Source organism: Puma concolor, chromosome A1 (genome assembly GCF_028749965.1).
Source record: "Puma concolor isolate L17-30 chromosome A1, mPumCon1.1.hap2, whole genome shotgun sequence".
In the NCBI taxonomy this organism is placed as follows: Eukaryota; Metazoa; Chordata; class Mammalia; order Carnivora; family Felidae; genus Puma; species Puma concolor.
The window spans coordinates 217,278,824-217,295,800 of record NC_141667.1 but is presented as its reverse complement, the minus strand read 5'-3'; the positions used below and the strand labels follow the sequence as shown (position 1 = coordinate 217,295,800).

Below are 16,977 nucleotides of genomic sequence, written 5' to 3'. Positions count from 1 at the left end.
TGGCTATTGTAACTAATGCTCTAGTTAACATAGGGGTGCATATAACTTTTCAAATTCGTGGTTTTGTTTTCTTTAGGTAAATACCCAGTAATGAAATTACTGCATCATATGGTTTTTCTGTTTTTAATTTGGGGTACGGGGGGGGGCCTCCATAGTGCTTTTCCGAGTGACTCCACCAGTTTACATTCCCTATCAGCAGTGCACGAGGGTTCCTTTTTGTCCACATCCTCGCTAACACTTTTTATTTTCTTGTGTTTTTGATTTCTAGCCATTCTGACAGTTGTAAGGTCATTGTCTCATTGTGGTTTTGAGTTGCATTTCTCTGATGATTAGTAATGTTGAGCATCTTTTCATGTGTCTGTTGGCCAGCTGTATGCCTTCTTTGGAAAAATGTCTCTTCAAGTCCTCTTCCCGTTTTTAATTGCAATTACTTGGTGTTTTTTTGGTGTTGAGTTATAGACACTCTTTATACATTTTGGGTAATAACCCCTTACAGGATATATCATTTGCTACAAGTATCTTCTCCCATTCAGTAAGTTGCCATTTTGTTTTGATGGTTCCTTAGCTATACAAAAGCTTTTTATTTTGGTATAGTCCCAGTAGTTTATCTTTGCTATTGTTTCCCTTCCCTGAGGAGACATATCTAGGAAAATGTTAAGGCAGATGTCAAAAAATGACTGCCTATGTTTTTTTCTAGAGGTTTTATGGTTTCAGGTCTTTAATCCGTTTTGAGTGTATTTTCACGTATGGTGGAAGAAAGGATCCAGTTTCATTCTTTTGCATGTAGCTGTTCAGTTTTCCAGCACCATTTACTCCATTTCCCCATTTAATCTTTCCTCTTTTGTCATAAATTAATTGACCACGTAAACATGGGCTTCTTTCTGGGCTCTCTGTCCTGTTCCATTGAACTATGTGTCTGTTTTTGTGCCAGTACCAATACTGTTTTGATCACTATAGTTTTTTAGTATATCTTGAAATCTGGAATTGTGATACCTCCAGCTTTGTTTTTTTTTTTTCCTCAAGATTGCTTTGGCTATTCAGGGTCTTTTGTGGTTCCATACAAATTTTAGGATTATGTGTTCTAGTTCAGTGAAAAATGCTGTTGGTATTTTAATAGGAATTACATGGAATCTGTAGATTGCCTTTTGAACAATATTAATTCTTCCACTCAATGAGCATAGTAGGTCTTTCCATTTGTTATTTTCAATTTCTTTCATCAGTGTTTTATAGTTTTCAGAGTATGGGTCTTTCACCTCCTTGTTTAAGTTTACTCCTAGGTATTTGATTGTTTTTTGGTGCAATTGTAAATGGAATGGTTTTCTTAATATTACTTTGCTACTTTGTCATTATTGTATAGAAATGCAATCAATTTCTGTGTAGTAGTAGTTTTTCACCCTGCAACTTTACTGAATTCATGTATTCTGATAGTGTTTTGGTGGAGACTTCAGGGTTTTCTCCTTATAGTATCATGTCATCTGCAAATAGTGACAGTTTAATTTCTTCCTTACTAATTTGGATGTCTTTTATTTCTTTTTCTTGTCTGATTGGTGTGGCTAGGACTTCCAGTGCCATGTTGAATAATAGCGGTGAGAGTGGACATCCTTGTCTTGTTCCTGATCTTAGAGGAAAAGCTCTGTTTTTCACCATTGGATATGATGTTAATTGTGGGTTTGTCCTAGATGGCTTTTGTTATGTTGAGGTATGTTCCTTGAAAAGCCACTTTGTTGAGAATTTTTATCATAAATGAATGTTGGATTTTATCAGTGCCTTTTCTGCATCTGTTGAGATGTTCATAATGATTTTTATCCTTTGAGATCTTGCTAGATTTTGAATGACACTTCCTTGCCTAAATCTCTTCAGGGATTTTCTTCATGCTGAGAATAAAATCCAGACTTTTACCATGACCTGGATGACTTCACATCATCTGACCTTCTCTCATGTAACTCTCCACTCATAAGTTGAAGTTACCCTTGTCTTTCTGTTTTTCTCATGTCTGGTGATATCTCTTGCCTGCCTTCTTTGTTGTTGCTGAACCCTATGCACGGCAAGTTCTGTCCCCAGATTTTCAGCTCTTGGTTCAGATTTCACCTTCTCAGTCAAGGCCCTTTCCTTCCAAGCAACCTAAAGTTGTCTGCCTCACATTTATTTTATTTTTTGGACCTAACAGTTTCTGTTTCATTACCCTGTTTTACGAACTTTGTTGCATTAACGAGCTGAAATTGCTTTGCTTTCTTGGTGGTGGTCTACTTCCAGACCATATAGTTAGGAGAGACTGGTTTTCAGTCCACTGGCTGTCTTATTTTAGGGGTGTTGTCATAAACAGGAAATGAGTTATTATATGGAGAGTACTTAAAATGGTGTCATGTACACAGCAATATATGTGTTACCTGCAGTTATTGTTGGTATTATTATTATTGCTATTATTATTATTATTATTATTATTATGTGAGTGGTTTTGTCTGCCTTCTTTGCCTCTGCATTCTTAGTGCCAAAAATAATGCTTGGAGCATAGAAGGTGCTCACTTAATATTTGCTCAGTGAATTAAAATGACTATTTTATATAAGGATATGTTTCTTATGTAAAATAAAACAGCTTAAATATTTCTATGTGTGAAATCTGTATCGTGTTATATTGTATTTTACCACAGGAAGCAGATTTTGATAGTGTTCATAGTCCATTTGTGGGGTTTTTTTAAGTATACTTTTTGCATGATGATTTTAAAGGGTGAGTTATAACTGTTACATTATGAAAGCATATTTTCATATTAGAGGAATAGAAACCATTATTGTAAGAAAAAGAGGTATTAGTAATTTTAAGAAAGTGCAGGGTAAACATATTGGTTTGTAGGTAAAATATAGTATCTTGAATGAGAGACATTTTTTTTTTAACTTCATAATCTTTCACATTTTTCCCCAAGTGAAATATACCCTAAATATTCTCATCTCATATTGTGTCTTAATTATATCAGCATTAAAAACTTTTTTTATTAGAATTAAGTCAGACTAAAGATTGGCTTTCTCTGTGTGCTATATATAAATCACAGTACTTTTGCTAACAGTGTGCAGTTTTCTGTTTTAAGGCATATAGCTTCTCTTCATGCAATAAACTCTTCTTTTTTCTTTATTTGAGCTTCAAATATCCCCTCCTTTTTCTCCCTCAGGTGAGAAACAATCCAATTCCAGAGCCTAAGACTAGTTAATCTAAATTACTGCTCTTCTAAGTAGAAATGTATTTTAATATATCTCTGCAGTAGTTTAAAAGCCAAAGTACTAATAATTTTCATCAGGTTTCAGAGACAGTTTTATTTCTTAGACTCACACATTTTCTATATGCAGAATGAACATAGGCCCAGGTCCAGTTAGGCTGGCATCCATAATTTGACCCATATTGTTTTGGTAACAGATCCTCTCTTTTCACTATTCTTTAGTTATCAGACTTTTAAAAGAATAATAACAGGGGCGCCTGGGTGGCGCAGTCGGTTAAGCGTCCGACTTCAGCCAGGTCACGATCTCGCGGTCCGGGAGTTCGAGCCCCACGTCAGGCTCTGGGCTGATGGCTCAGAGCCTGGAGCCTATTTCTGATTCTGTGTCTCCCTCTCTCTCTGCCCCTCCCCTGTTCATGCTCTGTCTTTCTCTGTCTTTCAAAAATGAATAAACGTTGAAAAAAAAAATTAAAAAAAAAAAAAAAGAATAATAACAGGAAGATATAACGATGCTGTCTTAGCCAACTTGGGCTGTTATAACAAAATACCGTAGATTGAGTAGCTTAAACTAAACAGATATTCATGTCTCACAGGCGTAGAGGCTGGGAAGTCCAAGGTTAAGGTTCTGACAGATGAGATCCCTGGGGAGAGGCTCACTTCATTGCTGTCTTCTCACTGTGTCTTCAGAGGGAGGGGAGAGAGAGTGAGCTCTTTTCTCTTCCTTTGCTTGTAAGGACACTAATCTCAAAATGGGACCCCCACCCATAGGATCTCATCTAAACCAATTATTCCCAAAGACCCTCACCTTCAAGTACTATCACATTGGGGACTTGTGGAAATTGGGGGGACACAAACATTCAGTCCCTAACAGATGCTGTTAAATTAAACCAACAGTTTTCTTAATTTTTTTTTTTCTTGAAGGCTAGGTAAACAGAAAAATGCTGAAACCACAACTTGATAGCACGTTGGTGCTCTGACCTTAATTTGGTAGGGTGATTATCCTAAGCTTGAACTGAAGTTTTTTAAAACTTCCATCCTGTCAGCATCAAATTTGAATAGAAATGTGATTAAACTATATTGTGTTTTTTCAATGACATTATGAAGTCTCATTTTTTAAGTTCTGTGAACTAATTACCAAGAGGTATTGCAGACATTCTTGAAACAATTTTTAGTATACTCCATAAGTAAAATTAACAAAAATCTCAGTTCATTGAAGAGCCACATTTTTTATTTTGTCAATTTAGATATTTCCAAATTGACTAGAACCTGATGAAATTGAAATTGGAAAGCACCAAACAAGAACCATTCTGATTCTCAATCTTGCAGTATTTTTCTGTTGACTAAGATGCATTTGAATGTCCATTGATGATAGATGGTTTTCCAAATTTGGGTAAGACTCTGTGAGCATTTCTACTCATACCTATAAGTAAAAACATTTCTGTTAAGAGTCGGTTAAATTACAGTGGCTTATGGCTTATTTTTTTTTTTATGAAGAGGAAATAATTTTTATGAAAGACATGAAGGCTTAGTGGAATTGCTGATAACAGGAATATTTAGGTGAATGTCTACTTCCCGAGTAGGGCAACATGTTGTAGTTAGCTGACTTTTTTTAGTCAGTTATTAATCCAAAAGGTATTTTTGTGTACTTGCTGAAATCCTTGTTCTGCAAAATTCTTTACAATATACTGGATCACTTTCCTGAGTCAGTAACATATATTTTATGTATTCGAAGCTTTTATTGATAAAAGGTCTGCTAAGGCATCATTGATAAACAGCGTAGTTAAGGGCAGAGTTCTCAATGAGGGGTGGTTTTGCCTCCCTGGGAACATTTGGCAATGTCTGGGGTAATTTTCGATTGTTATGAATGGGGGTAAGAGGGAGGTGGTGCTGGCGTCCAGTGGGTAGAAGTCTGGGGTGCTGCTGACATCCTGTGATGTACAGAACACCCCCCCCCTCCCCACTACAAAGAATTTCCGAATACAAAAGGTCAGTACTGCCAAGAGTGAGAAACCCTGGGTTAGAATTGTGGATGCTAAAAACATCTCTATCATAGACACTGAATGTAAATCTAAAATACTTTGACCAGGACTCCAGAATCTTTTGGAACAAACATCTAGTCTTCAAAATGATTGTTTTGAGGAATATACTCATCTGGGTTATGTGGTCTCTGTTATTTTTTAGACATTTCTTTTTAGTTATTGCACAAATGTATGTGTTCCAGCTTTCCATCACACACACATTTTGCATATTCATTGGAGACAGGGCCCAGGACATAACACATTATAGGAGTGATTCAGATGTGCTTTGTGAGGTTATAAGTTGTTTCTCTGGCATCAGTGAAAGAAGATTTGAAGGGCATAGAAGAAGCCTTAGATAAACCAAGACTCATGAACTTAATCTGTGCTGGCTAAGAGTGAACATTGGTTATTTAAGATACAGACAGTATGGACAGTATGTCCTTTCCTTCACTGTAGCATTCTTTCCCCATCCTAAATGTCAACCCAGGCTGTGCAGGCTAGGTTTGGTTTAGCCAGTGATAACTTTTCCTTTTCCCTGCAGCCTTGAATTACCAGCCTTTCACAGCCACTTTCTGTCTAGTGGGTATTTTCTTTAGCTTTTTCTGGTTTCCTCCCTCCAAGTACCTACTCACACTGTCAGAGATGATCTCTGATAAGAGTGAATTCCATACTGTAAGTGAGGGTAGTGTTCTCCCTACCTGTGCTCAGGGACAATGTTACCTGGAAAAGGAAGTGGACCTTAGAGCCAAAGCTTGGGAGCAAGGCAGTGCATATCTCATCTACAACTGTTGCCTTGGGCTGACTTAAAATCAGATCTTAAAAAATTAACTTAGGGGCGCCTGGGTGGCTCAGTCGGTTAAGAGTACCACTTTGGCCCAGGTCATGATCTCACGGTCTGTGGGTTTGAGCCCCGTGTCAGGCTCTGTGCTGACAGCTCAGAGCCTGGAACCTGCTTCGGATTCTGCATCTCTTTCTGTCTCTGCCCCTCCTCCATTCGCACTCTGTCTCTCTCTCTCTCTCTCTCAAAAGTAAATAAACATTTAGAAAAAAAAATTAGTATTGTACAACACTGTGAATTGAAATTTATCCTGGAATTATGGTTCACACTTTTAGCTTTAACATTCAGGCTCTTCATTTTTTTTACAGGTCTACTTCCCCAGTAGGACAGCATCATTCTCCTCTATCTTCTAGACATCACTCATCTTCCTCACAGTCAGGATCATCTATTCAAAGACATTCTCCTTCTCCTCGTCGAAAAAGGACTCCTTCGCCATCATATCAGAGGACAATAACTCCACCTTTACGACGCTCTGCTTCTCCTTACCCTTCACATTCTCTGTCTTCTCCTCAGAGAAAGCAAAGTCCCCCAAGACATCGCTCTCCAATGCGAGAGAAAGGGAGGCATGACCATGAACGAGCTTCACAGTCTCATGATCGGCGTCATGAAAGAAGGGAAGGTATGTACTTTATCTTGATTTTTTTAGAGTTCTTTAAGTATTTTCTTTATTAAAAAACCGGACATTCAGGTTTATTGTTGTATTAAGGAAAAGAGGAGAACTGTGTTGTAAGTCTTCTGTAACAGAAGAGTTCTTGAGGGCAGTAGGAGGCACTTTTAATGATATGGGAACATAAGCTATGAATCGTATGGTGTAAATGGGCATTTTCATGTATACTAAGGCGGTGCTTTTTTCCGGTGCTAGACATTTTGGACTGTCTGATTCTTAGAGCATCCCTCTAATTGCTTAGTTGATCCTTTAAAAAACCAAAGATGTGAACGAAAGAAAAGCAGCAACCCAGGGGGTAGAGTTTGAAAGCATCAGACATTCATAAAGAGGTAAGGGCTGGGGGACCATTAAGAAGGTCTGTGTAAACCACGCGATCCAGTTTCTAGTTGTAACTCCAGAAAGAAGTAAGCAAAGCTGTTTTCCTTTCTGGATCCCTGAGAATTAAGTTAACTTTGGATTTGCTACTCCCTCTTCAAGCTGAGATGCTATTCTAATCTGGCAGTACGTCTCTTTCTCTACTCCTTGTCCAAGCTTCTTGTCCTTATTTACTTAAAGTTTTTTCCTGACTTCTCCTGAGTTGGTGTTTGAACGTAATGAGTACTCAGGAAATACCGCTTATTTGCAACATTTCTGTTTAACATGCATTTTAAAATAAGCCTCTCCATGAGTATGGTACCGCAGTCTCCTATGAAAGGTGTTGAATTTGGTTGTTCTCTATCAACAGTGCAAGCAATAGTTAATCAGATTCTTCTTTTCGAGAAAATGATGAATGCATAGGTAGGGACCAGAGAGAACATCTGTTGCATAGAATTGCTTCTTGTGTACATGATTTTGGAACCGGATTGGCATAGCAGTATTTATGGAACATTGGTAAGATGGGAAAATTCTCTTAACACCTATCTATTAATTTTAATAAGATATTTAATTAGAGTTGACCAGGAATATAGTATATATTTAATGACCACTGACTGAATGAAAACTCTTTAGTGTGTTTAATAACTTTGTTTTGAAATAATGATGAGGGGAAATAGTATTCATTTAAGTCTTATAAGAATGCTTGTTTTGTGCTAAGAGTGGCTGATATTACAGGACGAATCCATTTAATAATAAACCATGTGTTTAGTTTCTTTGTAAGGAAGATGTTTCTTTAACCTTCCACATAAGAGATGTAGCAGATGTTTGTTCCTCCATTTCGATGTCATTTTCTGAAATAAAACTAATTTTAGTGGAAGAATGGGGAAGTAGATGACAAAATACAGTAACTAGATACATTTGTAAAGACAGATGGGGGACCTGTGGAAAAAGGATCTGGTAGTGAGTGAACATATTTTTAGGCACAGTTGGCATGGAAAGAGGACTCGAAGTCACAGGTGTGCGCAAAAACGGATGGAGACCTATCAAATCCTTGCCTGATGCTTCTGTTCTTAAAGGCATCTGTGGATATAAGCACATGGACAAAGTAACTGGCAGGAGTTATTAATGGGAGAATCTAGGGGGTCTTGTGGACACTAGGTGTTGAGGTGGCTGGAGAAGGTCTGTAGACCTAGCTATGGGGCAAAGAGAAAAGAAGACAACTTTACAATGTCTTAGGTATTAAAGCTACTACATTTGCTAAAATAGCCTCAGATCTTGAGGCAGTTCCAGAGTGTCTAAGAGCAACATAGAAAGGAAACTGATGTAAAAACAAGGCAGTGTTTGTTTTTTGAGGTTCTCTTGTTAATCCTTTGATGTCATACCAGATTTATGCTATAATCAGTTTATGCCTCTTCCAGGCATGTCTAAAGAATAGTTTCTCTTCTTTGCAGATTCCCTTTAGAAAGGGGGTCGCCTGAGCCATTTAGGCTCTGGGCCTCTTATTTCTTCATTTACACTGACAAGGTTGAAATAAATGATCAGTGAGTTTTGTTTCAACTTCTTAAAAACTGCAGCTCTTTTCTTATTTTTCTATGAACTATTAGAAAATGCTTTAAGTAGAGAAAACTTTAGAGACAGGAGTGATCCCACTAAACAGTTGAAGAAAAGAGAGGGTGACTAACAATATCCCTTTGCCAGCCACCTTACTAACTGTAGGCCACTCTTAAGTGCTTTAAGTACATTTGAGGTGGTCATGGGTGGTCTAGTCTGGTGAAGGTGGTTAAAGTCACTGTGTACCTCTGGATCTAAAAGTAGTTTCTAAAAAATGAGCCATCAGTGATAGGAGATCAACTTACTTGTTTTAGTTGTTGAAGATCTGTAAGTATGGGTAAGTTGGGGCACTGGAAGATCCTATTCAGAGTTTAATCAAGAACAAAGTTATATCCAGGCGTTAATAAAATTACCTTTGGAATCATAGCTTATATATGGTCTTAATTTTCTTATTTGCCCATGTTTTCTTTCTTTCTTGTCTGCAACGAACATGAATTACTATGTTTCAAAAATTGTTTAAGCTCCAAATTATGTAAATTGTCTTGTTTCTCAAAATTTTGTGAAAGGAATTCTAGTTCGTTCCCACACTTGCCTTACAGAGACCAGAAGCAAAAGAGATAGAGAAAAGGACACAAGAGAAGAACGAGAGTATGAACAGGATCTGAGCTCTTCTAGAGACCACAGAGATGACCGAGAACCTCGAGATGGCCGGGATCGAAGAGATGCCAGGGATACTAGAGACCGACGGGAACTGAGGGACTCCAGAGACATTCGGGACTCCAGGGAGATGAGAGATTATAGCAGAGATAACAAAGAGAGCCGTGATCCCAGAGATTCTCGGTCTGCTCGTGATACCCACGACTACAGGGACCGTGAAAGTCGAGACACCCATCGAAAGGAGGATGCCTATCAGGAAGAATCCCGAAGTTATGGCAGAAACCACTTGAGAGAAGAAAGCTCTCGTACTGAAATAAGGAATGATGCCAGAAATGAGTCTCGAAGTGAAATTAGGAATGACCGGATGGGCAGAAGTAGGGGGAGAGGTCCAGAATTACCTGAAAAGGGTAAGGTTTTTGACTTGTCAATAAACTGTATCGTGTATGTTTATATAGAAATTATTAAATCATTTAAGGTTTCTTTTCTAAATGCATTCTTTTTTACATTCATTAATCATCATTTTGTCAAAGTAATTTTCAACTAGTTGAATTTTGGCCTTCCCTATAAATTCCAAATAGGAAGCGTTAAATTCCTAAGACTTAGGAATTTGCCCAAGCAGCAAAAGATAAATGGATCCTGATCCTAAGATCCCCTGGTTGAATTCTATCCAGTCACGCCTACCGTCTTGATTAATGTGGAACGCTAAGAAAATTGCCGTCAGGCATAAAAGTAGAATGAAAAGAAAATAATTTTTAGTAAACAGGTACATGTATGTAAGGTTATTATTCCAGTGGGATTAAAATGGTGGACTTTCAAACTTCATGGTATCAGACACGACCGTGTATCCCGCAGTGTGCTTGTGCTCGCTTCACACCACCTCCGATTATCGCATGTCAGCATCTCGAGCCACTTTCCTTCCCCTAAAAAGCGTTTGCCATCACCCAGTAACTACCCACCTAAACGTATTTGTCTCCGAACTGCTTGGACCGAATTCGTTTTGGCCTTTTTCCCTCCACTGTCTTCTCTCCCTCCCCTAAAATGCTTCTACAGAATTCTGAGCACTCATTCTTTCTGTTGGTCTTTTGGTCCATCTTGGTCAACATTACAGCTTCACATTAAGCTGAAGGCCCCTTACCTTCTCCTTCATAGTAGTCGTCGCTTTTCTTGGCCTTTTGCTTTTTCATACACGTTTTTTAAATGAGTTGTTTTTTTAAAAATTTCATGAAAAACTGATGGATTTTTTTTCAAATGCATCAAATTGATGAATTTATAACTTTTTCCTGTTAAAGCCTTGTACAGGTTTTATTCCTGGGTACCCAGCATTTTTGGTGCGCTTGTCAATGGTACTTAAGAATGTTCTCTCTCTTTTTAATAATGCATTCACATGGCTCAAAATTTCAAAAGTATGGAAGGATATGTGGTGAGAGACCTCCCCGCTACCTCTGACCTCATTCATTCTCTTGCCAGTTTTGTCTGTATCTTTCCCAGAAATATTTTACACAAGCAGATTTGTGTGTGTACTCATCCCCTCTGGTTTTACAAACGCACTTTTTAAAAAAACATATGTATTGCTCTATACCCTGCTGTTTTCACTTAAAAAATACCTTGGAGATCATTCCACTTCAGTCAACTTGATAAACAACTAACCCCTTCTTTTTGGTGCATTTGTCTACTGTAGGATATACTGTAAAGTTTTTTTATAAGTTTTTATTTAAATTCGAGTTAGTTAACATACAGTGTAATATTAATTTCAGGTATGCAGTATAGAGATTCAGCACTTCCCATACAGTCCCAGTGCTAATCACAATTATGCTCCTTAATCCCCATCCCCTGTCGAACCCATCCCCTCACCCGCCAGAGCTCTGGTAGTTCTCTGTAGTTAAGAGTCTGGCTTCTGCTTTGCCTCTCTCTTTTTTTTTAATCTTTACTTATTTGTAAATTCCGCATACATGTAAACCTACGGTATTTGTCTCTCTCTGACTTATTTCACTTAGCATTATACTCTCTGACTTTATGTCGTTGCAAATGGCAAGATTTCGTCCTTTTTTATAGCCGAATAATATTCCATCGTATATGTACATACCACGTCTTCTTTACCCATTCATCAGTCAGTGGATGTTGGGCTGTTTTCCATAATTTGGGTATTATAAATAATGCTGTACATATAGAGGGGCATGTATCCTTTTGCAGCAGTATTTTTATATTCTTGAGGTCAAAAGTAGTATTTTTATATTCTTTAGGTAAATACCTAATAGTGCCAGTGCTGTATTGTAGGGTGGTTCTGTTTTTAACCATTTGAAGAACCTCCACTCTTTTGCACAGTGGCTGGACCAGTTTGCATTCCCACCGACAGTGCAGGAGGAGGGCTCCCTTTCTCCACATCCTGCACACCACCTGTTGTTTCTTGTATTGTTGATTTTAGCCATTCTGACAGGTGTGAGGTGATGTCTCCTTGTAGTTTTGATTTGTGTTTCCCTGACGATGAGTGATATTGAGCATCTTTCAGGTGCCCACATGGGATTCTGGGTCTCCCCTTCCCCATGCACGTGCACACACACGCACTCTCAAATAAATAAACATTAAAAAAAATACTGAATTCTATATATATTGGGTCTTTTCCTGTACATACACACCTGTGATAAAGTTTAATTTATAAATTAAGCACAGTAAGACATTAACTAATAATAAAACAATGGTGATATACTGCGATGAAAATTACGTGAATGTGGTTTTCTCGAAATTCTTACTGTACCGTACTCACCCTTGTGAGGTGACATGGTGTATGTCTGTGTGATGAAAAGAAGTGAGGTGAATAATGTAGACATCATGAGGTAGCCTTAAGCTACTTTTGACCTTCTGACCAGATGTCAGGAGGAGAATCCCCTGCTTCTGGATCCCAGTTGACCATGGGGAACTGAAATAGCAGAAAGCAAAGCTACAGATAGGGAAGACTACTGTAAATCCTATATTGATAGATGTTCAGGTAGTTCACTCTTGTTTGTTTTTGAACAGTGCTTCAGTGAATAACTGTGTCACTAAATAATATCTTTTTAAAATCTTTATTTTCTAAACTCTGTCGGTGTATGGAAATGATAATTGAGATTTGTATGTTAATCTTACATTGTTATGTTGCTGTATTTTCATAATAGATCTAGTTAGATTCTCTTAAACATTTATGTCTGGGAACACACAGATTTGGCTTTTCTGATTATGTACTATCAATAACCTGCTGAGAATCTTTTTCAGTAAAATATGGGATATGAGTGGTATAACAGGCTTCTTTGCTCTGTTTCAGATTTTAAAGTATTACTGTTGGCATTTCACTCTTAAGCATGGTGTTTGAAGATTTTTAGCAGATGTTTTTTACTGTGTTAAGGATGTCTGCTAACTTTCCCAACTTAGCTAACAGCTTCTATCATGACCATTTTTTCTGGATCTTGAGAAGGTCATAGTTGGTCCCTTTAACTTTTTTACTTACGTTTTATATATTTTTAAAAATTTCTAACTATTCTGGCATTTTTTTTTAATGTTTATTTTGAGAGCGAGCACACCACGTGCATGGGGGAAGGGCAGAGAGCTAGAGAGAGAGAGAATCCCAAGCAGGCTCTGTGCTGTCAGCACAGAGCCCGATGTGGGACTCAGTCTCATGAACTGAACTATGAGATCATGACCTTAGCTGAAATCAAGAGTCAGATCTTCAACCGGCTGAACCACTCAGATGCCCCTATCCTGGCATTTCTAAGATAAATGGAATTTTTTCATTTTTTTAAAGTTTTAGAATCAGTTTGTTAAAATTTAATGTTGAATTAAGTATCTGTGTTTTCAGCTGAGATTACATATAATTAGTGGCATGTTGATAAATTCTGAACAATGAACTCTTCAGAAAAAGCCCTGGCTTTTAGCTTTTGCCAATTTCCATGCTATAAAATAGCAGATTTTGAGCTGCTAACAGCAGAAGAGATGTGCACAATTGGCTCTTTCAAGCCAGCCTGAACCGCTTCTAGCATTACCACTGCATAGTTCATTTTTTTATGTTCTTGTTTGGTTTGGGAATCAAAGTTATACTAGACATATAAAATGTGTTGGGAAGTGTTGCTTCTTTTTTTCCTCTAGAATAATTTACGTATGATTACTTATGTATTCTGTGACAGTTTAACGACAGTTGTCTGTTAAACCTGGTTTCCTATTTTTTTGATGGTTAGAGCTTTTACTACCAATTGAGTTTCTTACAAGAATTACAGATTTAGATTATTATAATAGTCATAGATTTGTTTTTTTTCTTAAAGCAGTATAGTAAGTTATATTTTTCTAAGAAATTTGTTTTCAAAATTTTGATACAAAGATGTTTCAAAACTCTTTTAAATCTCTATTATGACTGTGTTTCCTTGTTTTTCTTGCTCAGTCTTGCCAAAGATATAGCTATTTTGATTGAGTCTTTTCAAAAAACTAATCTTTGGTTTGTATCTCTTTTGTATCCTTTGTATCTCTTTTGGTCTATTAATTTCTACTCTTGGGTTTTTCTTTGTTATGAAATGTGTGATAATTGTATTAGTAACCATTCTAAACACTATTTCTAAGTTTTAATACGATTTCTTCTTTGACTCATGAGTTACGTAGAAAAGGGATTTAAAATTTTTAATCATACTTTTTAAAATAAATCCCCTTCCCTAATTTTAATTGTTGTCAGAAAAGACTTTGAAGTCAGCTCTTTGGGATTTGTATTTGTTAAGACTTAGCTGTGGCTCAGAAATTTTTATAAATGTTCTGCGTGTGCTTTTAATTTTTGGACGCAAAGGGTGTCTCTGAGATCAAGCTTGTTAACCATGCTTTCAAATCTACACGGAATTAGTTTTAGTCTGCCTTTTCTAACATTACAAAGAAGTGAGTTGGATCTTCCACTGTCATTGTGAATTTGTCGATTTTGTGTGATTTGATCAGTTTTTGCTTTGAATATTTGAAGCCTTCACTGTTAGGTACTCATAAGGCACATTATTCCTTTCATCATTGTAGAATGACCCTCTTTATCCCTAATAGTGCCTTTTGTCTTGAACATTATTTTACTAACATTTCTTTTGGTTAGTATTTGATGAGTATCTTTTTTCATCCTTTCAACCTTACTGTATCTTTTTGTTTTAAATGTGACTCTAAACAGCATAGGTTAGACATGTCGAATCTTCTTATTGTATCATCTTTGATTCTTAACTTTCATCTCTTTATCTCTCTTTTGTTTCCTGGGTTGTATCCTCAGATGTAATCTTTTTTTTTTTTTTACTAATTATCTCTTAGCTGCATCTAAGCTATCATTTAACTTATTTTTTCCTAGATGTTATGTGGGGCTCATCTCTATTCTTTAAAAATTGTTTTCAGTTTCTTCTTTGTGGTCTTTAATTATTAAAGCATTCTATACGTATATTTTTATTATTAAAATACATTGCTAATAGTATTTAGAATTATTCTGTAATTCTTTTAAGGGCTCAAAGCCTATTATTATAGTGTGTGTGTGTGTGTGTGTGTGTGTGTGTGTGTGTGTGTGTGTGTGTGTAGCTGTATGTATTTTTTAAAAACCACTTTATTGAGATAGGATTGACATACAAAAAGCTGCACATATTTAATGTATACAACTTGAGCTTGGGGATACGTATATAATCATGAAACCTTCACTACAGTCTATGGCATAAACATATCCATCACCTGCAGAAGTTTCCTCAGGTTCTCTGTTATTTTGTATGTATGTGATGAGAACATTTAACATAAGATCTACCCTCTTACCAAATTTTTGAGTTTCCAACACAGTATTATAACTGTGGGCAGGCATTATGCTATAGTGTAGATCTCTAGGACTTACTCATCTTATACAACTGAAACTTTGTACCCTTGACTAATATCTTTGTGTTTCCTTCTATCTCCAGCCCTGTCAGTTAGCATTCTACTAAGAGTTTGACTGTTTTAGATTCCACATATGAGTGGTATCACACACATAGTGTTTGTTGTTCTGTGGGTGACTTATCTCACTCAGCGTAACGTCCTCCAGGTTCATCTATGTTATCTCACATGGCAAGATTTCCTTTTTTTTTTTTTTCCTTTTCTTTTCCTTTTTTTATTCCTTTTTTTTTTAAGGCTGAATAATATTCCATTATATGTATATGCCACATTTTTTTTATCCATTTGTCAGGGGACATTTCAGTTGCTTCCATGTCTCGACTATTACGAATAATGCTATAGTGAATATGGGAGTGCAGATACCTCTTCCAGTTCCTGATTTCAATTCCATTGGGTATATATATACCCAGGAATGGGAGTACTGGGTCATACGGTGGTTCTATTTTTAATTTTTTTGTGGACCCTCCATACCGTTTTCCAGTAGTGGCTGTGTAGCCTTGCATTACCGTTACCACAGTCAAGATACTCAACTGTGTATCACAGGACTCCCTGTATGACCCCTTTATAGCCACACTTGACTCCTCTCTTCCGTCCCTGGCCCCTGGCAGCCACTAATGTGTCCTCCATTTTACAATTTTTATTTCACAAATATTACATAATGGAATCAGGCCGTATGTATCCTTTTCACTCTGCATAATTTCCTTGAGTTTCATCCAAGTTGTTACACGTGTCAGTAGTTGGTCCTTGTAGTATTCCATGGTCTGGATATACCACAGTTTAACCATTCACCATTGAAAGACATCTGGGTACTTTCTAGGTCTGGGCTTTTACAAATAAAGCTACTATGAACATTCATTTCCCACATTTTTTAATGAAAATTTTTAGGCACCACTTACTGTTAACAAAGTACTTTGGTTCTGTATTGGAATGTTTTTGCTACAAATTGTAATCAAAGCAGTAATATACATCTACTTTTCATTATTTTCATGATATTTCTGTGAATTAGATATGAATGGATAGCTTTTATTTTTTTGGGGGGGGGGAGGAGGATTTGGGTGAATTGAAATGAGTCTTCTTGCTTTATGATTCCATTATGACTCTTTTAATAGATAGTAAAAACTGGGACCTAGCTTACCCAAGCCCATCATTAGACCATTTGGGTGTTATGATCCAACGTTTAATATTCTTTTCAACAATGATTACCATACTTTGAAACACCAAAAAAGAAAAACAGCAGCAACCCCAACACACCTTAACTTGTATGTCTTATTTGGGAAAAAAGATTGTGACTGATATAACTTGTTGAATAAAGTGTATGTGTTTAAACATTTGTGTGAATATCCTTTGTTTAGGAAGTCGAGGCACAAGAGGTTCTCAAATTGATAGTCACAGTAGTAGTAGCAACTATCATGACAGCTGGGAAACTCGAAGTAGCTATCCTGAAAGAGACAGATACCCTGAAAGAGACAACAGAGATCAAGCAAGGGATTCTTCGTTTGAGAGAAGACATGGAGAGAGAGACCGTCGTGACAACAGAGAGAGAGGTTTGTCAGATGGCGTATTATTAAATAATGGCCACCAGTGGTTGGGAGAATCGTTTTTGAAAAACCGTCATCCGTTTACTTTTTTAATGTATCTTTTAAGACTTCTGCTTGTTGACACATTTGAAACTATTATCTTCACTCATATGATCTTCTTGTTTATTTGAGAGTATGTAAGTGGTTAGCCACCAGAGTACCTGTTTGGCAGCAGAGTGGGTACTGAGGTGCAGTAAGCGCTGGCACACTGCAAGAACTGAGGCTCCCTGCT

At 37.0% G+C, this 16,977-nt stretch overlaps 1 protein-coding gene and 1 long non-coding RNA gene across 10 annotated transcripts in view; both read left to right on the top strand.

Moving 5' to 3' along the window:
- Positions 1–16,977, top strand: part of ZC3H13 (zinc finger CCCH-type containing 13) — a 98,160-nt gene that overhangs the window by 53,431 nt on the left and 27,752 nt on the right. For 8 of the 9 annotated variants that reach the window (XM_086711827.1, XM_086711825.1, XM_086711822.1 and 5 more), the window contains 3 exons: positions 6,368–6,678; positions 9,231–9,695; positions 16,521–16,712. In XM_086711827.1, the coding sequence (XP_086567953.1) occupies positions 6,368–6,678; positions 9,231–9,695; positions 16,521–16,712 (968 nt within the window). The remainder of the gene's footprint in view (positions 1–6,367; positions 6,679–9,230; positions 9,696–16,520; positions 16,713–16,977) is intronic. The other variant, XM_086711835.1, reaches the window with a different exon arrangement.
- LOC147584768 (uncharacterized) lies at positions 9,705–16,494 on the top strand. The gene is made up of 2 exons (XR_015253151.1): positions 9,705–14,802; positions 14,833–16,494. It is a non-coding gene; the product is annotated as an uncharacterized LOC147584768 (long non-coding RNA).